The sequence below is a fragment of the Gambusia affinis genome, linkage group LG19, assembly GCF_019740435.1.
Source record: "Gambusia affinis linkage group LG19, SWU_Gaff_1.0, whole genome shotgun sequence".
Classification (NCBI taxonomy): domain Eukaryota; kingdom Metazoa; phylum Chordata; class Actinopteri; order Cyprinodontiformes; family Poeciliidae; genus Gambusia; species Gambusia affinis.
This window is the reverse complement of record NC_057886.1, coordinates 4,819,516-4,846,165: the sequence shown is the minus strand read 5'-3', so window position 1 is coordinate 4,846,165 and position 26,650 is coordinate 4,819,516. Positions and strand designations below refer to the sequence as shown.

Here is a 26,650-nt window from a genome sequence, read left to right as displayed (position 1 = left end):
GGCCCTAATCCTCTTCCGTAGCAAAGGGAGTCCATCAAAATGTAAAAGATTTATTCAACATGTCATATAGCGTATATCTGGAGTGTTGATGGAATAAAATCTGAAGCGACAGTATTATTTTTTTTATATATTACTCCAACTTGCTTGTTACATGTCAGATATTTTGTATAAAGGGTCTCTTTAAGCGAATTTGAAATATGACTCGCTCCACTGTTTTCTATGGTTTTCCTCTGACTACGCCCCCTTTAGCAGGCAGCTCTCATTGGTTTCCACCGGTTTTCATGGCCCGGGGTGGAAGACGGCTGCTGGTGGAAATTTACCGAGGACTGCACTGTCAGCGCGCTTGTAAAGGCCTTATGATAGCAAACATGCTGCCGTTTCAACATATCTGATGTGGCGAGAGAGGCGCCAACTCATGTAGAAGGTGACGCTCTTTTCGTTAATCCTCCATCTTTGATTGATATGTGGCGCTAACAGCGGCGTCTCATCTGCTCCGCATCCCCAGCAGGGAGACGTAGCATCTGCTACGGCAGTGTTTCCCAACCCTGGTCTTCAAGGCTCACTGTCCTGCTTGTTTTAGGCTTTCTTTTGCTTCAACACACATTAATTGAATTGTTGGCTAATTAACAGGGTTTTGTTGAATTGAAAACGTCTGAATGGGGTGCGTTGAAGCAGGGAAACATCTAAAAGAGGCAGGGCAGTGTGCCTTGAGGACCAGGGTTGGGGGAAACGAGGCTAAGGAGTTCATGGAGAGCTGGGGGGATACTGGTCCACAGAAAGCTGTCGTTTATTGAGCACTAAAAATATCACACAAAACAAAACAAAACCAACCCCACTTGTATGAAAGGGTCTTTCTATTGTCTGACTGTTCAGCCAGTTTCTAAAAAAACAAAACAAACAAAAAAAAAACCACACAAAATATATCTTAACATTTTAGTACATGTTAAGTATCAGCATATACAGTCATATTGAATTTGAATATTACTGAAAAGTTAAATTTAGTTTTGTAATTTAGTTCCCTATGAGTGCATACTTTATAGATTAATTATCCACATCACTCATGTTTTTAAGTTTCATTATTGTGCGCATACAGCTAATAACGATGATAAAATCTGTGTTTCAAACATGTAAACAAGTGTCAGCAAACAAATAAAGACAGGAATAGTATTATTCCGGTTTGTTATTGATTATTTAATTAAATGTATAAAAACATGTGATATAAGATTGGAATGTCACATCAGACTAATAAAAAAAACCTTTTAATAAATGTGAGCTTAATGAAAAATGTGCTTAGTATCTGTTTAAAGGTTGCTATTTTTAAAACGGTGCTATTAATCTGACCAGATTTAGCATTTCTGCTCATTTTCCAGTTAGCACTTTTGCTAACTTTGAAAACATTAGCTTCTCCTAAATTAATGTTTATGGATACATTTTTGTTTTTATGTATCTGGCTGTTTTTGTTAACTCTCAGCTGAATAAAGTCAAACGTGTGTTTTGAAGTTTTATTGACTGATTTCTTCAAGTAGTTACATGTTTATATCCATGCTCTTATTTTGAAGTGAAGAGCATTTACACAGCATTTCCGTTTCCTATTCTTTTGTTCGCTTTCTTTTCTTTTCCTATTATCTTAAAACAAGAAGCATACAGGAACAAAATAAACACCTGACAGTAGTGAAAAAAATAAATACATAAATACAATATATAAGGGGAGAGTAGAACATGTAAATTAAAATATCAAAGCTAAATTGATGCTGAAAGGTTATAGACTTTACAGGCAGATGTAATTAGAATTGAAGTTAGCGCCTTAGCATTAGCTCCCGCTTAATACCGTGTTGGTGTATCGCTTTAGTGCTAGCAGAACTAATGTTTATGATTAAGATTAGCAGCACAGCTAACATTTTAGTTAGCGGAGCCCAGGTTTGTGCCTGACAAAGCAGCATTATCAGAACGGATATTCTAATTTGTTGAATATGACTGTATATGGTGTCAAGTGAATTCTGTTAACATTGTTAATATTGCATTAGTACACAAATTTGTGCAGTTAAAGTTTAAACTGAAATTTTGCATTCAAGCCTTATCCTTCGTTATACCCCACCCGCATCACACATTTTCTCATTGCCACTCTTCTTCCTATCCCATTAGGTTATGGAGGCAAACCTTCTGTGTTTCATCCTTTTTACCTTGGTCGGCCTTGTCCTAACCTCCCTCAACGATTATCTCCACAATGGCACCAGCCACTACCACTACTGTGTGCTCGGAGCCGGACCTGCTGGCCTGCAGATGGGGTTCTTTCTCTCCAAGGCAAGACGGGACTACATCATCCTGGAGAGGAACTCCGGTCCGGGCAGCTTCTTCAACAAGTGGGAAACCTTATGAGATCCTTTAATCCATGAGAAGGTGTCATATTCTAAAGCAAGTCATTGTTTTGTTTTGTTTCTCTCTTTCTCTCTCTTGTTTTCTGTGTTTAAAGATATCCCAGGCACAGGAAGCTGATTAGCATTAACAAAATCCACACAGGAAGACACAACGCAGAGTTCAACCTGCGGCACGACTGGAACTCTCTGCTGAGCGATAAGCCGGACCTGCTGTTCAAAAGGGTGAGTGGGGAGTTCTACCCGCCGGCCGACGCCTTTCCTCTCTATCTGTCGACGTTTGAGAGGGAGTTGGGGTTGAAGGTGAAATACGGCGTGGACGTCGGCCGGATCAGGTCGGTGCGGTCAGCCACAGGAAGGAGCTACGTCCTCACCGATCAACACGCAGCAGATTACTCATGCCGGTAACTCATAAGAACAAGACAAATTGAACTTTCTCACATGTTTTCAAAGTCAACATGTAGGGAATGTATTTTCTAAGAATAGCGATGCTGGAACTCAATTTTCTTTTCAAATGAAAATCTTAAAGTTGTTCATTTCTGCTCCAGCGTCCTCCTGGTAGCCACGGGCCTGTGGGTTCCTCAGGAGGTAGAGTTTGCCGGGTCGGACCTGGCCGAGGGCTACGAGTCCATCTCCACCAACCCTGACGACTACAAGGACCAGGCCGTGCTGATCCTGGGGAAAGGAAACTCCGCCTTCGAAACCGCCCAGAGCATCTTGGGGAGAGCGAGCCGGGTGCATATGCTCAGCTCCAGCACCGTCCGGCTGGCCTGGCAGACGCATTACGTTGGAGACCTCAGGTAAAGAAAGGCGTAAACACAGGAAAGTAGGGCTGCACCGATAAATCGGCTCAGAGTTAAGGCGGGGGCGATGTGGTACTGTGGTGACAACAATAAACGTGACGATAAGGACTATTTACTATTGTGTTTTTTACATGACTGGGAGAAAACCTACTTTTGCTTCATTTATTCTTTCCAGGGCTGTTAATAACGAGGTATTAGACACGTACCAGTTGAAATCTCTTGACGGTCTGGCAGAGGCTCGCTTGGAGGACGTAGTCATCACCAAGCAGGAGGAAAGGGGCAGGAAGAGGTCAGGAAGAACGAATCCAGAGACGAGAGACAAGTTCTATCTAAACTTAAGGCAGTTCAAGCAGAACGGTGACGAGGGGAAAGGTTCCGACGAACCTCGGGACGAGCTTCCGGACCACATCGACAACTTCTCTCTGCGCAAACCCTACGACCGGGTGATCCGCTGCCTTGGCTTCAGGTTCAACTTCAGCATTTTCGACAGGTATGGATCAGCAGAACCGAGCTTCCTGGAGTACCTGTCGACTCATTCCTAAAGAACGTCTTTTGTTCTTCTTCTTCTTCTTCTGCTTCTTCACGTCAATCTCCTCAGCTCGGCACGGCCGCCGCCCAGCGAAAACGCGAAAGGGAGACTGCCGGGTGTGACGGCGTGGTACGAGGGGAAGAACACCCCCGGTTTGTTCCTGTTGGGAACTGCCTCCCACTCCAGAGACTACCGATCCTCTGCTGGGGGCTTCGTCCACGGATTCCGTTACACAGGTCAGAAAAAGGTTCAGAAACATTTTTATCACAACAATTTGTGGTCCTATTGTGATAACGACAAAAACCATTAATTGATTGGAGTTTATTGTGACAGCGACAAATCCAAAACCTTATCAGGATAAGAAATGTCTTGGAATAAATGATAAACGATACGATGAAAGCCCGGTTCGGAACGTTGATTCCAATTTGTAGAAGCGAGCGACGGTGGTTGGTAGCGCCCAGCTGCCACACTTCCGTCCCTTCACGTCATTTAAATGTTCAAATATGCCCCTCGACCTCTCTGCCTCAGCCCGAGCCGTTCACCGTGTGCTGGAATACCGTCACCACGGCAACACGTGGCCATCGACCAGACTTATGACAACGCAGCTGATGTCCTGGATCCTGAAGCGGGTCGGGGAGGCCTCCGGACCGTACCAGATGTTCGAGACGCTTGGGGACGTTATTCTTCTCCGAGGGTGAGGAGACGATTCTCTGATGTCTTGAGCTTTGGAATCGTTGTTTACTCGGCGGCCATTTTGGAGGTTAGCCATGGAGCGGACATGGCAAACAGGGAAGAAGAGGTCAGAATTGACCAATGACTTGAAAACAGTTCAGGAGTTTATGGATACTTTTGCTTGTATTTTGCTATTCATGCAACTGGGGTTGAAACGATTAGTCTGATTAATCAATTACTGAAATAATCACCAACCAATCTACCACTAACTGGAGTATAAAGACTCCAAAAAAGGCCATTTGCTGAAAGAAGAACTTTACTCAGAAAAAACTGTGGAAAGAATGGATATATTTTACATTTAAGATGAAAAGAAAAAAGATATATATATTTGTCTGTATATGTTTCACCCAGAGCTCCTCATGTGGCAGTTTTAGTTTCACCAGGTTTGAAAATATGTAAAAAAAAAAAAATTCTCCTACTAAGGACCTTTTTCTACTTAATTATTAATCAGTTAATGCAAAAAAATAAAATAAAATCAACAGATCAGTTCTAAACTTTCTGCTTGTCACATGTTCACTTATGGAAAACTGCTATTGTAGTTTGGAAAACAAAATGTTTATTTGCTTTTTTAAAAAAGGAATTGAGTTATTTATTTCCGTATTTTAATGTATTTCTAACATTAAAAAAGGTTCAATGAAAAATCTGCCAAATGTGGCCATATTTTTATCCGATTAATCGATTAATCTTCAGAAAAATCGTCAGAATAATGTCACCTTCCTAACATAACAGCCCAAGTGTTTTTTTGTTTTTTGCCTAAATAATCTTTTGGTTAAAAAAAAAAAAAAAAAAAAAAAAAAATCCTTAGGCCATTGTTTTATTAAGGTGACGATAAGCAATAACTAAAATAATCATTAGTTACAGCCCTGCTTCCTACAAATGTTCCTGTTTCAAACGTTCATACTCTTTATTTTTCAGACTAAAACGAATGGCATGTATTTAACGTGACTCCTTTCTGCACTGTTTGCACGTGTCGCCTGGTTTCCTCGCCTTTTAGCTCCCACTGTGAGTACGTGGAAGAGTTTCTGCTCCAGGCTTTGCCCCGGTTCCCCTCTCTCTCCGGCCATGACGTGTCCAGTCAGGGACTGATAGTTCTGGTCATGCAGTACGGGAAGAGGAAGATAGACTACCTGGGGCTCGGCAGGTCCGAAACCGACTGGACCGAGGCTTGGAAATCCAACTTCCTCCACCCTGTTTTATACTACTACGACTCGCTCCCTACAGGTATAGATGCTGCCGTCGTGATAAGGCTTTGTGGTTCAGGAATTTGGGTTTATTGTTGTTTATTTTTGTCTCTCTTACAGAGCAGGACATGAAGACGCGTCCCCACGGCTGGCCTTTGCCGAGGCCGAAGGCGATTCATCACATGGTTGAGGACTTCCTCGCAGAGTGGGACACTCCGCTGTCTCACATCCAGCCTCTGCGGCGCTTCCTGGAGCACTGTGTCCACTCTGACCTGAGGGCCTTCAGCACAGGTAGACCTGTATGATTTACAGAGCGTATGATTTACCCCTAACTTTTCCTGGTGTGATCAAAATTACCATTCCTACTATTTAGTTGAGTGAAAATATTAGGGGCACGCCGATTGTAGTATTCCGGCCGATCGTTGATCTTGAAAAAGCCGATACAGATTTGTTTGGTGTAAAAAGTCGCTGAAAGTAACGACAAAGTTGCTAAGTTATCAACCGTGGGGTGACTATTGTTTATCGCACATATGTAGACATATTAGTAGATAATATCGCTAGATGAAATAGGTTCAACGTCTAAGCACTGGCTGATCACCAAGCACCAAAAAGTAAGGAAATCTTTTACAAACGGCTGAGCGATATTTAAACTATTTTGCTTTTTGTCCTCCTTGGGCTGAAACGATTAATCGAATTAATGCTGATTAATCAATTTTTTTAATTAATCGTCAACTAATTTAATAACCGATTAATCGTTAAGTGGACTCGAGAAAAGGCCATTTACTGAAAGAACAAGACACTCAGAAGTAATTAAGCCAAATATTTGCAAAAAAATTCATAGAAATTTTACATTTAAGATGGAAAGAAAATCTTGTCTGTAAAAAATTTTCTACCCAGAACTCCTCTGGGTAGAACAATATTTAACAACATATTAAAATCACAACTTGTTGTGGTAGAATCACTTGAGTGGAAACCAAGATCTTTTCTTTTACCTTAGAACAGAAATGTCCTCAATATGCCGAGTTATTAAAAATTTCTAAGCTGCAATTATTCGAACAATTTGGTCAACTATCAGGATACAAAATTAATATTAACAAAACTCAGTTACTGTCTTATAATTATACTCCAACTCAGGAAATCCAAAACAAGTACCCCTTAACCTGGCACACTGACCACTTTAAATATCTAGGCATTACTATACCAAAGGACCTTTGAAAACTATTTGAATATAATTATGTCCCCATACAAAAAGAATTAAAGAAGATATCACAAGATGGAATCTTACTCCTTTTCTAAGTTTTGGCTCAAGAATTAACTCGATTAAGATGAACATACTGCCCAGATTGTTATATTTATTCCAAACTTTGCCAATTGAAATAAATCCAAAAGTTTTTCATGAATGGGACAAACTACTATCAAGATATATTTGGCAAGGTAAAAGACCTAGAATTGGATATAAGGTATTGCAACTGGAAAAGAAAATGGGAGGCTGGGGTTTGCCTTCCTTTAGAGATTATTATTTAGCAGCACAAGCAAGAACATTGATATACTGTTGCGACCCAACATATAATGCTCAATGGAAAACTATTGAAACAAAGGCGACACCCATTCCTGTGCAGGCAATTCTAGCTGATGCAAATCTACAGGGTTTCATAAATAATATAGATAACCAATGGATGAAAACAACCCTTAGAGCATGGAAGACTATTGTTAAAGAAAATGCACTTGAGAACGACTTGACAATCATAAAATGGATCGCATATGATTCAGACTTCACACCAAACAAACTGGATGCCAGATTTAAGGAATGGACATCCAAGGGAATCACTGCTCTGTGCACAATAATGAACAACAACATCTTAAATGATTTCGAAACACTCAAAAGAAAATATTCTTTGGACAAACAGGACTTTTATCGATATTTGCAAATAAGGAATTTTGTTAGCTTTAAAATTAAACCAATCACTGACAAGAAGATGAACTTAATGGAAATTTTTATTAACGCCTATAAATCAAAAATTAAAGGGAAAATTATCTCGCTTATTTATAAAAACCTTATAGACCTAAAAAACAATTCAACCCTACAAATCAAAACAAGATGGGAGAGAGAGGGCAATTTGACAATAACAGAGGAGGAATGGACAATAATATGGAGATATCAATGGACATATAATAAATCACTACAATGGCAAGAATTTGGATGGAAAAATTTGGTAAGATTCTTTATCACACCTGCTCAGAAATGTCACTATGATGGAAATCCTCCTGCATGTTGGAGAAAATGTAGAAATCAAAATGCGAACCATTATCATGTCTTCTGGGACTGCCCAATTATAAAACATTACTGGAAAGAGATAAAAAGTGCTCTACAAGAAAACATTCCTTTGGAGTTCAAGCTTATGTATTTAGGTATAATTCCTCAAGACGCCATAAAAAGAAACAAATATCTGATGACTATTTTATTAACAGCAAGTAAGAAAAACATTACAAGAAAATGGTTATCACATGACAAACCAACATTAGACGACTGGATTAACATAACATTCAACATCTATGAAATGGGAAAAATAACAGCCTCTCAATCACAGGACTGAACAATTTGATCAGTGTTGGAAGATTTGGGTAGACTATGTAAAACCTAAAAGACCTGATTTCATTTTTAAAGACCAAACTTGTTAAACTTCCTCAGCAATCCACTCTCCTAGAATAGCCACGCTTTATAATTATTTTATATTATATTGTTTTGTTACTGTATTCCCCTTTTTTTTTTCTTTTTTTTTTCTCTTTCTTCTTCCTTAGTTTTTTTTCTTTCACACTTTCTTTTCTTTATAATCACTTTAAAATCTTTCTCAGAGAAGTGTAGTTACATTTTTGATTTGACTGTTATAAGGCAATGGTTTATATGTTAATCTTATTTCTAATGTTGAAGTTAGTTTGGTGATGCCTATTGTCATGTAAATGATACTTTCTCGAGAACCAATAAAGATATAATTAAAAAAAAATAATAATTCTAAGTGTGAATCTGGAAGACAAGAAAAGCGGTAACAATAATAAAAAAGATGCACATATTTCAAGGCTCAGATGGTGAAAAGGCAGAACATGTATTATTTCTTTATGTGCTTGTGTGCATTCAGTTTCATACAGTTTCATGTAAGAGTGGATTGACAAAAAAAAAAAAAGTGGACTTCAGAAGACTACAACGGTGTAGCGGGGCTGATGGAGGGGAGGAGGAGGAAGACATTTCTACCAAAAAACTCAGGAAATTTGAGATTAATTTCAGAACTTTTCTAGAGAACACCGAAATGTTCTACAAAAAAGAGAACAAGGAAATTTCTGAGTTTCTAAAGTAAAAAAATTTCCAAGTTGTTTTTTTTTTCTAAAAAAAAAAGAGATTTTTTTTTTTGGGCAGATATTGACTCCTTCTTTTCTCTCTACACTGGCCATCATATGGATCCAGTTTAGATACAGATGCTTTATTCTGTCGCTCAAAACTGCAAATTCCAGTTTTGCAGTAGTCGTAACAGAACACAGTGGCAGTTTTGGATGTCACCCAGTAAAGACCTTTTCCCTCTAAGGAAGCTCAGCTGATGGCCTGGATTTGTTGACGCTGCCGCCACAGTGGTTCAAAGCACATCTTCCTGGTCTTGTATTAACATTCAGTTCAGATTTCTGAACCAAACCTTCCAAAGGCAAATTCCTCAGTTCAGTTTCTCTTTAATCCTCTTTATAAGTTCCTCATCTTTGTTTGTGTCTCTTCTTGCGTTCCAGAAAACTGTTTCCGCTCAGCTCTCACGCACCGTAAGCCGCCGCTGTTTTGTCAGCAGGGATATTTGACTCGGTAGGGCGTCGCACAGCGCAGCGTCCACCGGGTGCCAGCCGGGCAAATCGCCGCCGGAACAGGAGCAAACCCGGCTTTTCCAAGCCATCTGGGATCAGCTGGAGCATCCGTGTCCTCTGGACGCCTGACCTCTGATTGTATTACCCGCAAAATAATGTTCTGTACGACGGCGGATTATAGCCGTTGTAGACGGCATGTAAAAAATAAAACAGAGGGTAAATTTCTGCAAAAAAAAAAAAAAAAAAAAAACTCTGAAATTTTGGGAGTAATCTCAGAAATTTTCCAGACAAAAAAAACATTTGGAAATGTATGTGTTTGAAAAGTTAAAAACTTGCGAGAAAAAAATTCTGAAATGTACAATTTTCTTAATCTCAAAATTTCTGAGTTTCTTGGAGGAAATTTACTCTTCCCTTTTTTTCCCCCCCTGTCTACAGCGGCCGGAAAATGCCATTGAGCTTTTCTCATTTTCTCAGGAAGATCAAATATTTTTATCCTTATGCTAGAGAAATTTATCTTTATTGCCACCATGGGCAATTTTTTTCAGCTCAAAACTTTCTTTTTTTTTTTTTCCTTAATTTTTAGGCAATGTTAGACTACAACAAAAGTGGTTTTCCATTGAAGCCTTGCTTTTGCAAGTTTTTTTATTTTAGTCATAACCTGCTGGTTGCAAAGTCACTGGAAGATGTTACTTGTTACTTCAAAGATCAATTATTATGTTAAAATATTTATTTTATATAATTGAGTTTCACAAATGTTTTATTCATATTTTACCTGGGTTTTACATACATAATACGGTATATTATAATGCTTTTTCAGTATTGTCAACCAGTCAGTGAGAGGCAGAATCACCTTTACAAAAGCCAGTTACAATGTTTTTTTTGTTTGTTTTATAACATTAAGGACTGTACATACACAGGTACATGCATGTCTTTCTTCTTTTCTTTTATTGCGTTTCACATGCAACTTTCAGGCGCATACCACCACCTACTGTACATGAGTGTGTAGCAACACTCCATCGATTTAATTCAACTTTTTCATTAAATTCTATTTTTTAGATAAATAATGCTTTGCTTAATCTCCAAATATCCACTATGTTTCCTTCAGTTCCCAACATTCATTTCATACTCAGTTCCTGCCCTGTCCTTCTTCCTCTTTTTCTCAGTTTCTCCCTTTCAGGCTCACATGTTGTACAATTCATCATGTTTTTGTTTTCTTTCTCCCCACATCCTTCACATTAATCGTGAGTATTTCTCCCAATTAGACATAAAATGTCATTTAAAAAGATATGACCTACTCTTAAATTCATCATTATTTCTTTCCTTCTACTTTTGACTAACATTGAGTTGTGCATTTTATATAAACTCCTTTCTTTCTTATCTTCAATCCTCTTTGTTGTTGCCATATTTGTGTCTTTACTCTTAATTTCCTGTCCCCTTTACCAAAAGGAATTATAGCTGTTATTGCCCCCTCTAAAACCTTTTTTACTAAATTTGTCTGTGTTTTTATTGTCTTTTTCACCTTCACATGACGGTACCCTCCAGAACCAAATATCAGTGCCACACTGGTGTAACCTAAATAAACTGTGTTGAATTTTAATACAAAATCTTTCCTATTATTTCCCTTTTCCTGAATAGTAAGAATGTTTTGTTTTTTTGTTTTGTTTTGTTTTTTGCACGTTTCAACTAAAACGTCACCCACAACATGGCGGCGACATTGACGTACAGACTTTTATCTCGCTACCGTATTTTCAGCGGCTGTTGGACGCTGATTGGTCCTCCACTGGTACCTTTTGATTGGCTGTTTTGTTGGGTTGACGCTAGTGGAGAGTAACGTGTAAATATCATAAATTCTGATTGGTTGTTAGTTTTTTTAAACTAATCATTGTCCAATAGCTGTCTCTGTAACTACTTTGACACAACAACATGTAAATTGTAAAATAGCTGACATCTTGGTTGAAGGTTTTGTTTTAATAGTTGAACTTAAGATATGACGGGACTGCTTTTGTAAGAGAGTTCATGACTCTTCATGCAATCTCTCTCAGACGTATTAGTGACGGTACGTTAATGGCTGCCTCCAAATTCTATTGAGAGCCGTGTTTCCTGGCTGGTAGAACTTGTAAGGACACACGATTATAAACTGAGCTACCTATGTAAGGGGGAAAAAAACATGGACGGATGGAGCTCTGTCGTTTCGGAAAATAACCGAGCCATCTCCGACGGGGAATGCATGCTAGGATACGTAGCCGGGGGTGAGAGCCGGGAAGCGGAGCCGCGGAGCTCCGCAGAAAGGATGGAGGACTTGGGCGCAGAAGCGGCAGCAGCATCTGTGGGGTTCGGGATCAGTGGGACAGGGGAAGGCAAAATGGTATTGGGTCGAGTCGGATCGAGAGACGACAAAGAGCTCAAGTACCTGCACCTTTTGTGGGAGCCGGGGCGAGGTGAGTTCGAGCCGGTCGCCGAATCGAGCAGGCTGGGGAAGATAGCGGGGAGCAGGGCCAGGAGGCACCAGAGAGCCGTAAGGAACCTGGGTCCCATTGGAAAAGACATTTACGGTAAGAAGGACCGTCGTGTTAAAAATGTATATCCAAAATAATTAGAATCCACATAACAAAAATCTATAAATCATGCAATAAATGCCAGACGACACATTCAGACTGAACAAATCCAATCAGCTGTCACTTTGTAATATTAGTGTACAGGGACAATTTTTTTTTATTTTTGTTCATTTGAGAGCTTAAAAAATCAGAAAATAATCATCTTAAATAATCCAAAACAAGGAAGCAACAGAATAATAAATAATACTGGCAATAAGAAGATACAATGCATAATTTAAGTACCAAAGTTGGTACTTAAAGGTTTAAGTATCAATGTTTTGTGTTGCTCCATTAAGAATAAAAGTTTTCTTAAGCTTAAATTGACTGGGTTTAATGTTGAGCTACTTAGTTCAAGTTTAACCAGCGAATATATGTAAGATTTATGTATAAATACATTCAAAAACATTGAAATAGCCCTTTAATGGTGTGAATCAGACACTAACTTCAGCCACACGTGGTTTGCAGTAGAAATATGGGCTGAGTGTGAAAGTCAGTAACAGAAACCTTTGCCACGGTGTAAAATGGCAGAAAATATCTTATTCATTTTTTGTCATTGGCCCCTCATACGTCGCCACCCGGGGCAGAGAGCCATATTACCCATGTCAAAAATTTACGCTACAAATTAGTATTAAACCTGAAAACGATTACATTGGAGATAAAAGTAATTAGCACTGTATCTGTACCAAATACATTTTTAAGAAGTAAAAATGTTGCTTGGAAATAAATTTAAAAACTTTATTTTTTTTAAATGTGTTTATTATTGCATTAATTTACATTTATATCTACCTAAATAACATTATCTATTGTAACATTGGCTGTTGGTGAAATCATAATCCTGTCCATCTTTTTCCACAGCTGCTAAAAGACTGAGGGAAGCTGCCAACAGCAACGACATAGACACAGGTACGCGTGACGAGGTGACACAGTTCAAAGGTTCGGAACCAAAATAAATAATTAAGTTTTTTTTCTCTGTGTATCTTTTATTTTTGTTTTTTTTTTTAAGTGCGAAAGCTCCTGCAGGATGACGTCGACCCGTGTGCTGCAGATGACAAGGGCCGGACGGCTCTTCACTTCTCGTCCTGCAATGGCAACGACAGCATCGGTATGTTACTGGCAGCTGGTAACCACGACGACATGATAGGGCTAGATAGAAAAAAAAATGTAAAAAATTTTCTGGGAAGAAAAAAAAAACAAAGTTTTGATATTAATCTCAGGAATTTACTAAAAAAAAAATTGACATTTTTTAGTTTGACAAGCGAAAGATTTGCTAGAAAAATCTTTAAAATTTTGAGATTAATCTTAAGAATTTTTCTTGAAAAAGAAATGTGGAGATACTTAATTTTGAAAAGTCAAAAACTTGCTAAAAAAAAACAAACTTTTTTTTTTTTTGGATTAATCTTAGAAATTTTCTAGAAAAAAACAAAACAAAACTTGGGCTTTTCTGAGTTTGCAAAGTCAAAAACTTGCTGTAAGAATAAAAAAAAACGTTGAAATTACTCTTAGAAATTAACAAAAGAAAAAGTGTAAAATACTGAGTTTCAAAAGTAAAAAAAAAAATCTGACTTTTCAAGCTCAGACATTTCCTCTTTTTTTCTCAAATTTGTGAGATTAATCTCAAGTTTTTTGGTGGAAATTTCCTCTCCTTTTTTTGCCTGTCTACATTAGTCCTTATATGCCGTCCTCCTTGTGAACGTTTAATGTCAGATATTCTTGTCTTGCTTTAGTGCAGCTGTTGTTGAGTTATGGCGCCGACCCCAACCAGAGAGACAGCCTGGGAAATACCCCTCTGCACCTGGGTAAGACCTCTGCGTCCTCCTGACCTGTGAAAACTGGTCAGGACAAAATGCCTGACTCTGGTTTTTACTAAGCTGCTTTTCTTAAAGGTCAACCTGCACAGAAACGCCCAAAGCAATAATACTTCAGTTATATTTCTGTAAACCTTACGTATTTCGTAGCATTGTTTTATAATTTTCATGGTGTGTCCCTGCAGCGGCCTGCACCAACCACGTGCCTGTAATCACCACCCTGCTGAGATCAGGTGAGACTGTTTGTAGAAAACTTACATGCTTGAGTTTTGACTTTATTATTTTCACAGCAATACGTTTGCTTATCAGTAGCTATTTATAAACGCCGTAGGCGATTATTAACAAAGTTAGTAACTTGGATGAGTATTACTAAAGAATGAATACCTGCCTGATGAGGCTTAGCTATTGAATACAATAGATGAAGGATTCAAGTTCAGCACAGATGATCTTTGAACAGCGAGTTGTACATGCAAAATAAAACAGCTCATTTTCAAAAATGATTTGTCCTTCCAGTTAAAGTACATTAATAAATAAACTGACTAGACTAGTAGCATTCAACTGAACTACTAGCTAAAATGAAAACTGAATAACTGTCAAACACTAAAACAGCAAAAAATGAACAAACAAGAGTAAGCAATAATCAATAATCATTTTCACCAACTTGGAAAACTCTATTTAAAGGGCCAGTGTTATGTAAAATCAACTTTTTTTTGTAGCTTTACATCATGTTATTCCCTCATCAACACCATCCCTGGAATGTTGCCGTGTTTTTTTTTGTTTTTTTTTTTCCATGTCTGCTTGAGAAATCCTTTAAACGCCTTGATGGATCTAGCCCCGCCTTCCTGAGCGAAGCTCCTCCTCCAGTTTCTAAGGTTCTGCCTCACAGAGCAGCCCTCCTCTGCTCAGCTCCTTCAGACTAGTCCGCAGGAATTAGCAAAGACCTGGTGGAACTGCGCATCTGCTGAGCTCATTATACGAGCTAGTTAAACATTGTTAGACGGTTAACAGAGGAGCCATGTTGTGATGACTTCCTGAAGGCGGAGTTTCAGAAAGAGCAGGAATTTCTTAAAGAGACAGAGGCCCAATTTCAAGGTGTTAAGATATGAAGTCAAATTTCTTTTACTGTAGTTTATTTCATAATATATACCTTTTTTATAACAACTGAAGTTGCCACAGTTGGTTGATTGTGATATAAAATAGCACTATACGCCTGGAAAACACATAATACTGTTAAGTTTTGCTACTGCTTGTTCTAAACTTTTTAATTGTTTTTCGTCAAACATGTAGTCTCATCCAGCTAAAATTACATTTCAGGTAATAGAAAGACTGTAAAATGTTTGTCAAAATGTAGGTGGATTTTCAAAGTAAGTTGATCAAATTCTTTTTATGCCTGAAATTAGAAGGGTTTTCCTTCTTTGTCGTTTTTCTTCAGGAGCTCGCGTGGACGCCCTCGACCGCGCAGGACGGACCCCGCTGCACCTGGCGCGCTCCAAGCTCAACATTCTGCAGGAAGGAGAATCGCGCAGCCTGGAGACCCTCCGAGGGGAAGTCACCCAGGTACAAAATCAGCTCGGGGCCTCGGCTCGCTCACGTCGCTCCCAACGCGTCGCCAATAGCGACTGCTGCGGTTTCACCTGCCGTTTTGTCCCCCCTGCAGATTATCCAGATGCTCAGAGAGTACCTGAACCTAATGGGCCAAAGTGAGGCCAAAGAAAGACTGGAGCACATTTCAACACAGCTGCAGCACACACGCACCAGAGAGCAGGTGAGCTGGACAGTCGTCAGGTGTTTTTCCATTCAACTCTATTCACAATGAAACTTTTAGAAAGGTTTACTTTTCTGTTTTCTCTCTCAGGTGGACGAAGTGACTGATTTACTGGCCAGTTTCACATCGCTTAGTCTACAGAAGCAGAACCTGGATACTAGGTAGAAGATTGACTGCACACAGAGCCGACATGCAGCTCCTTTTTAAATATGCAGAGCCTCAAATTGTCTGTATTAGGCCAGGAGGCCACAGGTCCAAACGCCGCACTGGGATTGGCTGTCAGTATTTATTGAAGGGACTGCTGCGGACATCAGCTTTTTATTTTCACCAAGGCAAAAAAGAAAAAAAGTATTGATAAGTATCAGAGATACACACGTCAGATTTTTTCCAAAGCTCTGACCTACCATTACAATAAGTATTACTATCTAGTACTATATTTATTACAAGGTTTGAATAAATTAAAAATATATCCGTCCGCGTAAAATGTTTATTGTAAAGTAAAGAAACACTCTGAATACAGCCAAATTCTTCTGCATATGTGATAACTCACTTTTTTTAAGCACACTTCAAAATATATGTCGAAGTTGCAATGAAAGATATTATTTTATCCCCGCAAGGAATCTGCATTCGGTATAAATAGCAGCTGTTTCCAACGTAGTGTTTGAATGAGGAAGAAAAACTTTAATTAAATGCCAGATATGGCAAATTATTAAATTATTTATACATTTACGGCAACTATGTACAGGACTCTCAAGAAGTCAATCATTACGCAGTTCTGTTAGAACCGGACCAACAATCGCATTAGGTCTGTGTGTGAGAGAGACGGAGAGAGCAGTGGTGTCACTCAGCTCTGCAGTAAAACAGGAAGCCATTATTGTTTAAAAAATACAATGTTTTAAGTCGTTTTCACATCCTACGCCAGTAGTTAGTGCGGTTAGCATTTCTAACGCGATCAATCTCTGTGTATTTCTTGGATGATGCTTGCTGTGATCTTAAGTAAGATTTTCTGAAGACAACTAACATTTCTAAATTTCAGCGCTAGACTCTTCAAAAGAGTAACTCTGAACCTTCTCTCAATAACGGCTACTACACCGAAGAGGGTCGATAGCATGACCTTTTGGCATGGTCGGCTAATTGATCAGGAAAAAAAAAAGTTTGATTTTCAGTTTGGTCGTAATGCTTGGCTGGACTCGTCTTGTCAGTTCTGGTCACCAGTTTTTGGTGCATCTTTGAGAAAATGTCGTTCAACTTTTAAACAACGGGCAACAAAACCCCTAAAGTCTGGTGGAACTATGACTTTACTGTGTGGACTGATTTACATGTTTCTTTTTGCCTAACTCAATAAATATACTGTGATAATTACAGTACATAATGGTTTGACAGTTTAACTGGTGTAACTTTTATTTTCTTGTCAAAGTGTCTTTGTTTTATTGCCTTATTTCTTTTGTTTTTTTTACTGTACATAATGACTCTGTGAACTGTGTTGTAAAGAATATTTGAAAGTCGGTATGAACCAATAAATCAGTACGTTGGCTATGATTGTTTGTTTCTATCTTTGACAGCTTTATTCAAACTGATATTCATCTGAGAATATTTTGTTGCCGGGGTAATAAACGAAAACACTACGGTGTCACTCATTACTGTCAAAAAGTAGCAACGGAACATTAGCGGACGTAAATGTAAAAGTTTCACTTTTCTCCCACGCTTATTGGCTGCGTCAGCAAAAGCCACGCCTCTTTCAGACGAATTGTTTTGCCAACAATAAAGATGGCGAATGGACCCGCGTAAATTGGAGGTCTCCATTGAGGTAGTAAAATTGAACAAACGCGGGTTTTTTCACGTTTCAGCGCTTGTAATGTACATATATTACTGAGCAACAGATTATAAAAGCATAAAAGGGGTGAATGCATGTCCGCCCCGTTTTGTAGTCCACTTTCCAGCGAGTACGGCCTAGCTTTTAGGCAAAGCCTCAGTGTTTCCTGAGTCGCCTTCAGCGGTCAGTTGGCTGCAAACTGGCGCAGAGAGACGCAAGACTGGAATGCGCTGGCTGTGGAGAGTCTAAGTGAAAAGGAAGGGGGTGTGTTTGTGTATCTTAACGAAAGGAGGCGGGAATTAGTTTAGCTCACAGTTCGTTACCGGCTTAATGAATGACGGACGTTTCATTTACAATCCCAATGCTAATAATTTTCCGCAGTTAGTCGCACTTTGAGTCTGTTTCCCTGATCGTCCTGGTTGGAGTCTGTCTAGAATTCACGCAAGGTAATGAGAGAACCTTTTTCCACTCTGAACTGGTCTCACTTGTTCTTTAAGTTGACTTTGGGCTCCATCTTTTTTGTTTGTTTGACAGGACCTTATGCTAATTTCAGGGCTGCCTACATCCCAAAACAAGAAAAAGAGCTGACCAAGAGGAAGCCATGGCATATGAGGAGTTAAAGGGTAAAGAAATTATTGGTTATGTCACTCCCCATTGTGTTTCAGATGTAATGGCAGCAGCATCATGCTGTAGAAGAATGTCTTAAGCAATGATGGGAATTCTGCCTTTTCTAAAGCATTTTTGGACAAATGTCATATTTTAGAGATGGGGGCAGACGGGGGCCTCGTTGCTGGACGGAGTCAGAGGGAGAAGAGGAGATCCTACAAGGATCTGTTACGAGAGGAAGAAGAGATCGCTGCAGAAGTACGAAAGTCCTCCAAGAAACGCCCAAAAGTATGGGATTTGTCTTCACACACTGTAAGTCAATGCTAATGCTGATTACAGTGGTGTAAAATGTGTTGCATTTGTTCAAATTAGGATTCAGAGCTTTTCATGCTGGGAGGAGATCTGCACAAGAAGAAGAAGAAGCACAGTGACGACCACTATTACCGAGGTGAGAGGCTAAAACTTTGATAAATAAGGATTTTTATTTTATTTTATTTATTGCTTTCTGGTTTGCAAAATGATACAAGCTCATGCAAAATGACTTGAAGGCCTCTTTGAACCTCACGTAGATTTTAATTGGATTTAGGGATTTAGGACTTTGACTGGGCCATTCCAACACATGCTCATTACCATCTAAATCCTCTGATTGTAGCCTTGGTTGTGTGTTTAGGGCGGTTGAGAATTTCTGCTATATTATCTTACGTCTAATTAAAATTACAGTATTTTCCAGACTATAAGTCACATCAGTCAAAAAAAAAAGCCTCATGAAGAGGAAAACAAATCATATAAGTCATTTTTTTCAGCCAAACTGTGACAAAAGTGTGACTTATAGACTGGAAAATGCGGAATGTTTAGTTTTTCTTCTGTCAGCGTCCCCACAGCATGCTACTGCCATCACCGTAGTAACTTCTAAAGGGTGCAGCACTTTTTAGATTTTTATTGGTAAAAAAAAAAAGAAAGAAAGCTATGTATGATTTTCATCAATCCCCACAATTATGCACTATTTTGTGTTAATATATCTATATATAAATTTCCCTCCAAAGCGACATTAAACTTTGATTTTGTAAGGCAACCAACTGGTATTATTCATCAGTGTGAATACTTTTGTGGTTTTATGTGATAATTAAAGGGGCAGTATTGTGTAAAACCAATTTTTTGAGCTTTATGTTATGTTATGATGTTATTCCCTCACAAAAACAGGCTAAAGGGGGGCTGCCTTGAATGAGAAATCCTTTTATTTTCCATGGCAACCATTTAGCTGTGCAAAACACCCGGGTGGTTCTGGCTCCGCCTTCCAGGACGAAGTTCCTCCTGCCGTTTCCGATCTTCTTATAATGTCTACATTTTGGTGCAGCGCTGGTTAAAACCTTAACGGGTTAAAAGAGGAGCCGTGTCGTGACGACTTCCTGAAGGTGGAGTTTCAGAAAGAGCAGGAGCTTCTTAAAGAGACAGAGGCCCAATTTCAAGGTGTTTAAATTACAAAGTCAAAATTCTTTTAGGTCATATTTGATAAGGAATAGCATTTTTTTTTTTTTACAACTGACGTTACCATAGTTACTTGATTGTGCTGGGAAACGACATTATGTGGCTGGAAAACACAAAATAATGATTCACTTTTGCAAGTGTCTTGAATAACTGTCATTCCATCGTCTCCGTCAGATCACGACGGTTTAGGCCCGCCTCCTCATAAGAAGAAGCACAAGTCAGTAGAGCGCTCTCCGCCTCTTTCCTCCCCGTCCTCGTCGCACCCGGCGGACACGGCGATGGGCCTCCTGCAGGCCATCACCTCCCCCATGGCGACGGGCTCCGACCCCAGCCCCCACCTGCACAAGAAGCCCTCCTACCCGACGTTCTCCTCGCATTCCTCCAAGGACCGCAAACGCGAGGGCAGCGGCGGCGGCGGAAGCAAAGGGAGCCACTCTTCGTCGCACTCCCGCCCCATGTCTCTGTCGTCGTCGTTCAAGAAGCACTCCTCTTCCTCGTCCTCCTCCTCCTCCAAGTCGTCCCTGTTCCACGGCGGCGCTCCCAAAGAGGAGCCGCTGACGCTGCGCGAGGCCGACGGGCTGAAGATGAAGCTCATCATGTCGCCGGAGAAGGAGGAGCCCGAGAGCTTCCCGGTGACGCCGCACCCGTCCAAGGTCAGCGTGAAGAAGGAGAAGGACAGAGACAGGATGCAGCCGTCCAAGTCGCCCAAGAAGAAGGCGGCGCAGAGCAGAGAGCCGCTGCCCGTGGTGGGGAAAGAGGTGGAGGTGGAAGGTAAAAAAACAAAACGTAAATGTTTCCAGATTTACCGATCTCAGAGTAATACCTGCATCGGTCTGCATGTTGGGAACAAATTGCACAGCAATGAGCCTGAACCATGGGCAGCTCCAGAGAGTCCAGGTGCAAAACAAATTAATTCTATAAAGAATCGTAATTCCTTATCTTGGAAATTCTGATTTGATTCAGAATCCTCCAGAATCGATTTCAAAATACGTTTAAGTCGAACGTATTTGCTGCTTGTATTACGGTGCAGAACTTTGGTTTAAATGTTCTGTTTACACTGTAGTTTCCTCTTTTCAGGCAAGACCGTTTCAATAGAGAAATGATTTCACTATGAAGTCATGACCCCAAAAATCAGAATCGAATCTCTAGACACTGAAAGATTTTCATCTTTGCTCTTCAGGCTAATTCTACAGTTTATTATTTATTTTACATCATATTTAGAATTCCTAATCATACTTTCTGAACAATTTGAAGAAGGTTTGTGGTAGTTTTATTTTTGATGTTTCACCAAAATGGTCAACATTGTTTTCATCAGTTTTGTTATTTATTTATTTTTTACATTAGCTATTGTACTCCTAACTGTACTGGTGCAGAGTCATCAAATAAATGTGTTATTCAGTACATTTATCTTGGTGTTTATAAAAAGAAACGTTTTAAGTCAATTCAGCACCAAATTCTGTATTGTATCGGAATTGGCTGATACCAAACCTCAGATATCGGGTATCGGAAATGGAAAAAAGCAGATCGGCGCGTCCCAGATATGATATTAACTCAAATCTGCTCCATCTAGTCTGCGGTATGCAGTCGTTGCTATATTTAGTTTTCTTCTAAATGCTGATTCCTCTCCTCATCAGGTCATTACGGAGGAGGCGTGGGAGACGACAGCTCTTCATCTGGTGGAGAACTGGAGGCTGGGGAACTGATCATAGACGATTCATATACGCACATGTCCAAAAAGAAGAAGAAGAGCAAGAAGAGCAAGAAGAAGAAAGACAAGGAGAAGGACAGAGATAAGGACAAAAGTGGGAAGGACAAGAAGCACAGCAAAAGTTTTGGAGGTGAGTCCTCTGTTCACTCTCTCTGTTTCTGATTTTGTGATTGTGTCTCACGTTTCTCATGCTGGAATGCCTCCATTCCACCAATAAAAACAGCCATAAGTGACGTCATGTACAGCATTCCAGTGTTAAACATTGACCAGCTATGGTAAGAAATGGCAGCTACTAGGAAAGACATTGACAGGTGAGCAAACGCTCAAAAACACTCAATCCTGTGAATCACTTCCTGTCCTGGAATATCTTCTCAGTTCTGATGCAAATGCAGCAGAGCAACAAAACGCAATACTTTCCTATCTGACTGCAGCTGCCCTGGTTACTGTTTGCTATGGAAACGCTTGATAAACATTCATACTTCATGGCTGACCAAAAGGAAAAAGAAAAGTGTGAGATGTGGTCCGTCTTAAAGCCCTGTCATGTCTTCCTCTTTGTGCCATTTCCCCCAGAATCGTCAAGAAGCCACAGTCACTCCCATCCCACTGTCAGCCATAGTGCCGTCGGGCCAATGTATGCCATGAGCAAACCCGTCACTCCCCACCACCAAGGCCATGACGGAACGACGGAAAAGAAGAAGAAGAAAGAGGACAAAGACAGAGACAAACACGAGAAGGAGAAAGAAAAGGTTTCATTTCAGTTTTTATTTCTTAGGGTTGTTTTTTTTTTTTCAGCTTCCTGTCCTCTTATTGGTCCCTTTGTTATTTTTTCCCCTCTTGTAGACCAAGAAGAAGACAACAACAGCGTATCAGGTGTTTTGTAAAGAGTACAGGGTGAACATAAATGCAGAGCATCCAGGTTTAGGTGGGTTAGCGAACATTATTCGCTCATGTTGACCTAAAGCTCTCGTAGCAACGCTGTGTGTGTGTGTGTGTGTGTGTGTGTGTGTGTCTGCAGATTTTGGAGAACTGAGCAAGAAGCTGGCAGAGGTGTGGAAGGCAATGCCCGAGAAAGACAAACTAGTGAGTTTTTGAACGTAATGTGAGGTAAACTGAAGCATTTTTCAGGTCTGGACAAGTATTAATTAACTGTTCGATTTAAATATTTAGTTTCAAAGTTTCATTTCAATGCCATAAATGAATGATGTCTGTTTTTTTAAAACGGGTGAGTGAAATCTGGGGAAATGTGGGTCGGTCCTGAATTCTGACGGACTGTTTCCCGGTTCTGCTTCATTCTCAGGTGTGGAGGCAGAAGGCCCAGTATCTGCAACACAAACAGAACAAAGCCGAGGCCACCACTGTGAAGCAGAAGTCCTCCAGCGACAGCAAAACCAAAGGTACCTGGGCGCTTTGCCTGATAGCTAACGGGGGGGATGCTGCTAAATATTCTGTAGCTTCTGCCATTTTTGGGGCTGTTTCAACTATTCAAATAGTTAAAAAACAAAGTGTCAGTGCATCCTTAAAAACTCTTAAATGCACTCATCTAAAGTTAAAGTCTTAAAATGTCTTAAATTTGTGCAAGTTGGCCTTAAGTACGTAATTACAGGTCTTAAATTTAGTCGTAGCCGAACTATTTAATCTCATGTTATTTTATTCTTATGGGACTTTTCTGTCTGTAATTATCTTGTGTATAGATGATAATTTCTTTCTATGACTCGAGGTAGGTGTGGCTACCGCTAACTAGCTGCTAATATACCCTTACTAGCTAGCTAGCTTTAGTACATCTATCATGGTCAAAGTGTAAATTTGTCACCAGCTGGCTGGACAGTGTTGGTCTTCGCTGTTGACTGCTTTATAAAATACCCAATTATCATTTATACATTTCTGGCTTAAATTTCATTCTTAATGGTCTTAAAAAGTCTTAACTTGTGTTGGTGAAACCTGCAGAAATTCTGTAAAAGACTCCGCTCTTTCTTCCAGCTTTCATTTCTGCTATTTTCAACTTTTCTAATTTTGGAGTATTTATCCACTTGTTCTTTTTATGTTTTTGTTTAGTTTTTTTCTGTTTTTGCTTCAGTTCAGAGTGTTTCCAACATGAGACACCTGGCTGTAAGACATTACATTAGTTTTGTCAGTGGAACAATGAGGAGAAATTTGTAATTTTGGCTTTAAAGTCTCAATGAAACGGGTCCAAAGACCTGGAACAACCATGCTTGGTGCTTTAGAACAAGAATGGTGAAAACAAGAAGTTTCCTCTTTGAGCGTACAAACATCTTCTGGACCCGCTTCTTAGTCAGTTTGATTAAAAGGTTACTGGTACTTTGTTGACATCTAAACCTGTTAATCCAATCTGCTCAAGCTGTTTTTCAAGCAGATTTTTGCTTTTCTAATATTTCTTTTTGTTTCAGCAGAGACATCCAGCCTGTAGCATTCCTGCTACATCTATGCAGGAAATGCATTTCTGTTTTTCTTCCTCACTGTGCGATCTAGTTGCTCTTGTGTCTAAGTTGCGGTTTTCGCCGTCAGTCGTAGGAACGGCGGCGGGGCTGGTGTCGCCAACCAGGGCGCCCGGTACCATGTCGCTGTCCCCGGCCCGGGTGCCAGACGTCGACCCCATCGACGCGGCGGCTCACCTGCAGCTGCTGGGGGAGTCCCTGTCGCTCATCGGCCATCGGCTGCAAGAAACAGAGGTGAGCTTCCGGGTCGCAAATTATTAACCATGGAAGAAAAATCTAAACGCGCAATTGGAGACCAATAAAGCCTGTGAGTGACGGTGTGTTGTTTGTAGGGGATGGTGGCAGTGTCTGGGAGTTTGTCCGTTCTGCTGGACTCCATCTTGTGCGCGCTCGGCCCGTTGACGTGCCTCACAGCGCAGATACCGCAGCTAAACGGATGCCCCCGAAACGTCCTGGTAAGAATTTTTTTATTTATTTATTTAAAATAATGAATATTCGGTTTATTTATTCGATTTATTTAGTTCACGTGCGTATATGCATAGGGGCGTCCTTATCCGATAACGGAAATTGTTCCGATATCAACCAAAAAGCGAGTATCAGATTATATCAGCCTTCATCCAAAATCTAGGATGGAAACTCTCTGCGCCACCACTTAATCCGCTCCAGTATTTCTATCCAGCAGCACTTGTATCCCGCGCCCAAGCCCACACATATATCTATACATATATATTTAATTGTCAAATGAACCTCCGGTTGAAGAAGACTAGTGGTGTTGCGGTGTGTGTGTGCTCCTGTGCAGCTGTTACGTGTTGTGAACCGATAAAACTAAATGCTCTCAGACGGAGAAGCTTCTTAGCTTCACGCGTCACGGAGCGTCACCAGCATCCTGAATCGGAGACGCAGAGACGTCGTTTGGTGTGTAACAGCAGCGTCTTTTATTCTGCAACACAAAATAACTCAATTAGAAGCAAACATCCGTCTTAGCAACTGGCAACGGTCATCTTTATCATTGGTGGAGCGATACTGCCCCCTATTGGCAATGGCAACTATGTCAAATTGTGACTGGTGATGCATAATTTACTCCCTATTTTTATAACCAAAATGATCAAATCTTTCTGATTTAACCCCAAGAACAGAACACAGAAAAGAATATTAATTTACATAAACTATGTGTCTGTTCTCAACTTTTGTAAAAGCAAACTTCTACATACATGTACCATCTTGTGTTTTCATTACTTCAACGTGTTCTTGTTTATGTATCGGCATTACCATCATATGATTCCTCAGTCAATATATTGACATTTTTCAATTCATACCTGCCATTTATGTTTCCTCAATATCTGCCTGCACTACACTTTTACATGTTTACTGTAGTCCAACCTGGTGGGGTTGGTTTCTCAGTCATACACTTTTCTTTCTGAACCTGTCGTACATGGGTCATGGAAAATTATATCGAAGGTCATGGAGACTCATGGAAAAGTCATGGAATTTCTCTTTTTCTAAATCCCAGTGCCATTACATCATTATGTTTGTTGAAAATGGGTCTCAAATCGACAATATTATCATTTATCACAATACTTTCAAAATTAGATATTGTGTCTGGAGTTTTTCTGTTTAGTAATTAGATGATTCCTTAAGGCACTTGGTAGGACTAGATTTTATTTAGGGGTGTCAGATTTAAGGTTGATAAATATAAGTGTTCTGCTTTCTAAACTCTTTTCTTCTTCTCTCCACCCCCTGTCAGTCAAACACCTTGGACAACATCGCCTACATCATGCCCGGACTGTGAGGGTCCAGAACCGGAGCAGCCGGACTCCGGTCCTGTAGAAACCCTCAAAGTTTAACTTAAGCCACTGCTTGGCATCGGGAAATCTAGATATTTCTAGTTTCGACGTGTTTTTAAAAGAGTATTTTTTTAGACGATGTCTCCTAATTTTGTAAATGCTGTTTTTAAACAAGACCTTTTTATTGTACATGTTTTGCTGTCGGTTTTATGAGAGCTTGAATGAAACGTGTTGTGTGGAATGAAAGGGAGCATTTTCTCATCGTAATAGGATTCCAGTTGTATGATTGTGTTTTTTTCTTTTTTTTTTTCTTACTTATTCGTGTAAAAATTTTATTGTGTGTTATCTGCTCCTCACTAGGAAATATTTCCCACGTGTGAATAGTGACTGTGTTTAAAGTACTTGTTTTATACTGATGTCATTTTAAAAGTGTGTGCAGCTTTTAGGTTTTCACTGTGTTTTGAGGAAATGTTGGACAAAAACGCAACTCTTGGTGCAACTTCACCCAAGTGAAGAGCTCCTCCAGCGTTTTCAGTTTAAAACTGAGCAACATTAAACTGTTTCAGTGACACAGGGATGTTTTTGAGTCGCTTACTTTTGAAATACTGTCCAGAGATCAAAATATGCAAAACATATTAAAAAAAAATATATTTTCCAGGATATTCATATTTATTGTGCAGAGTAATGCATATTGTTTATTGCTGCTCATTTTGATGATTATGGCCTAAAGCTGATAAAAACTCAAACTTTGATTTCTTTGAAAATTATTGATATTAAATAAGACTAATGAAAACTTTAGCTTTTAGTACAAATTTGTCTATATAAAAATATTCATTTGTTTAGACGATCTCAAAATCACAGAAGTCTGTCATGATACGATTTCATATCTCGATTCTCCGACTGATATCCAATATATGCTCATCTAACAGTCATTTAAATATATAAACTTACTCAAAAATATGATTTGACTACATTATTACAAGCATTTAAATAAAAAGAAACTTTTATTCATAAAAAATAGATATGGTCTCACATTTCTATGATGACATATTAGGGTCATTGTTGACAGAGGGGGGGGGAAAAACCTCAGACTAATACCAGAAACTTCTATAAAAAACAAGGATGTTATTGAGTTTGAAAAGTCCAAAATTTGTGAGACAAAAACGAACATTTTGAGATGAAT

At 39.6% G+C, this 26,650-nt stretch overlaps 3 protein-coding genes across 6 annotated transcripts; all 3 read left to right on the top strand.

Annotated features, from left to right (window-relative positions):
* Window positions 1–197: 197 nt before the first annotated feature.
* Window positions 198–11,051, top strand: foxred2 (FAD-dependent oxidoreductase domain containing 2). The gene is made up of 10 exons (XM_044100498.1): window positions 198–424; window positions 2,143–2,360; window positions 2,471–2,776; window positions 2,921–3,172; window positions 3,351–3,665; window positions 3,774–3,940; window positions 4,233–4,398; window positions 5,431–5,657; window positions 5,738–5,908; window positions 9,386–11,051. The coding sequence occupies exons 2-10, from the start codon at window positions 2,146–2,148 to the stop codon at window positions 9,457–9,459; spliced, it is 1,893 nt and encodes a 630-aa protein (XP_043956433.1). The 5' UTR covers window positions 198–424; window positions 2,143–2,145; the 3' UTR covers window positions 9,460–11,051.
* Window positions 11,052–11,152: 101 nt separating this feature from the next.
* Window positions 11,153–17,157, top strand: ankrd54 (ankyrin repeat domain 54). 2 transcript variants are annotated; one of them, XR_006369105.1, is made up of 8 exons: window positions 11,153–12,006; window positions 12,904–12,951; window positions 13,052–13,150; window positions 13,778–13,844; window positions 14,039–14,086; window positions 15,286–15,410; window positions 15,511–15,618; window positions 15,709–15,849. XR_006369105.1 is itself a non-coding variant. In XM_044100505.1 (8 exons), exons 1-8 carry the CDS (start codon window positions 11,622–11,624, stop codon window positions 15,781–15,783), a joined length of 960 nt encoding a protein of 319 aa, XP_043956440.1. In that variant the 5' UTR covers window positions 11,153–11,621; the 3' UTR covers window positions 15,784–17,157. The 2 variants fall into 2 exon arrangements, 1 of the variants encoding a protein (XP_043956440.1); XM_044100505.1 differs by having other exon boundaries at window positions 13,773–13,844; window positions 15,709–17,157.
* Window positions 17,158–17,277: 120 nt separating this feature from the next.
* On the top strand, window positions 17,278–26,038 carry hmgxb4a (HMG box domain containing 4a). Of its 3 annotated transcripts, none has more exons than XM_044100500.1 (13): window positions 17,278–17,425; window positions 17,985–18,054; window positions 18,195–18,325; window positions 18,410–18,485; window positions 19,697–20,293; window positions 21,157–21,360; window positions 21,801–21,976; window positions 22,071–22,152; window positions 22,246–22,310; window positions 22,528–22,624; window positions 23,754–23,917; window positions 24,016–24,138; window positions 25,428–26,038. In XM_044100500.1, the coding sequence occupies exons 1-13, from the start codon at window positions 17,393–17,395 to the stop codon at window positions 25,470–25,472; spliced, it is 1,863 nt and encodes a 620-aa protein (XP_043956435.1). In that variant the 5' UTR covers window positions 17,278–17,392; the 3' UTR covers window positions 25,473–26,038. The 3 variants fall into 3 exon arrangements, with proteins under 3 accessions (XP_043956435.1, XP_043956437.1, XP_043956436.1); XM_044100502.1 differs by having other exon boundaries at window positions 17,279–17,877; XM_044100501.1 differs by having other exon boundaries at window positions 17,279–17,877; window positions 17,966–18,054.
* Window positions 26,039–26,650: the final 612 nt, after the last annotated feature.

Excerpts from the sequence above, each read along its gene's own strand:
- foxred2 (XM_044100498.1), top strand. The coding sequence starts at position 2,146 with ATGGAGGCAAACCTTCTGTGTTTCATCCTTTTTACCTTGGTCGGCCTT. Across the intron at positions 2,777-2,920 it reads GCAGCAGATTACTCATGCCG|CGTCCTCCTGGTAGCCACGG; the intron begins GTAACTCATAAG and ends TTTCTGCTCCAG. Across the intron at positions 3,941-4,232 it reads CCACGGATTCCGTTACACAG|CCCGAGCCGTTCACCGTGTG; the intron begins GTCAGAAAAAGG and ends TCTCTGCCTCAG.
- ankrd54 (XM_044100505.1), top strand. The coding sequence starts at position 11,622 with ATGGACGGATGGAGCTCTGTCGTTTCGGAAAATAACCGAGCCATCTCC. Across the intron at positions 13,151-13,772 it reads CAATGGCAACGACAGCATCG|TGCAGCTGTTGTTGAGTTAT; the intron begins GTATGTTACTGG and ends GTCTTGCTTTAG. Across the intron at positions 13,845-14,038 it reads AAATACCCCTCTGCACCTGG|CGGCCTGCACCAACCACGTG; the intron begins GTAAGACCTCTG and ends GTGTCCCTGCAG.
- hmgxb4a (XM_044100500.1), top strand. The coding sequence starts at position 17,393 with ATGGACCCGCGTAAATTGGAGGTCTCCATTGAG. Across the intron at positions 18,326-18,409 it reads CCTCCAAGAAACGCCCAAAA|GATTCAGAGCTTTTCATGCT; the intron begins GTATGGGATTTG and ends TGTTCAAATTAG. Across the intron at positions 21,977-22,070 it reads ACGAGAAGGAGAAAGAAAAG|ACCAAGAAGAAGACAACAAC; the intron begins GTTTCATTTCAG and ends CCCCTCTTGTAG.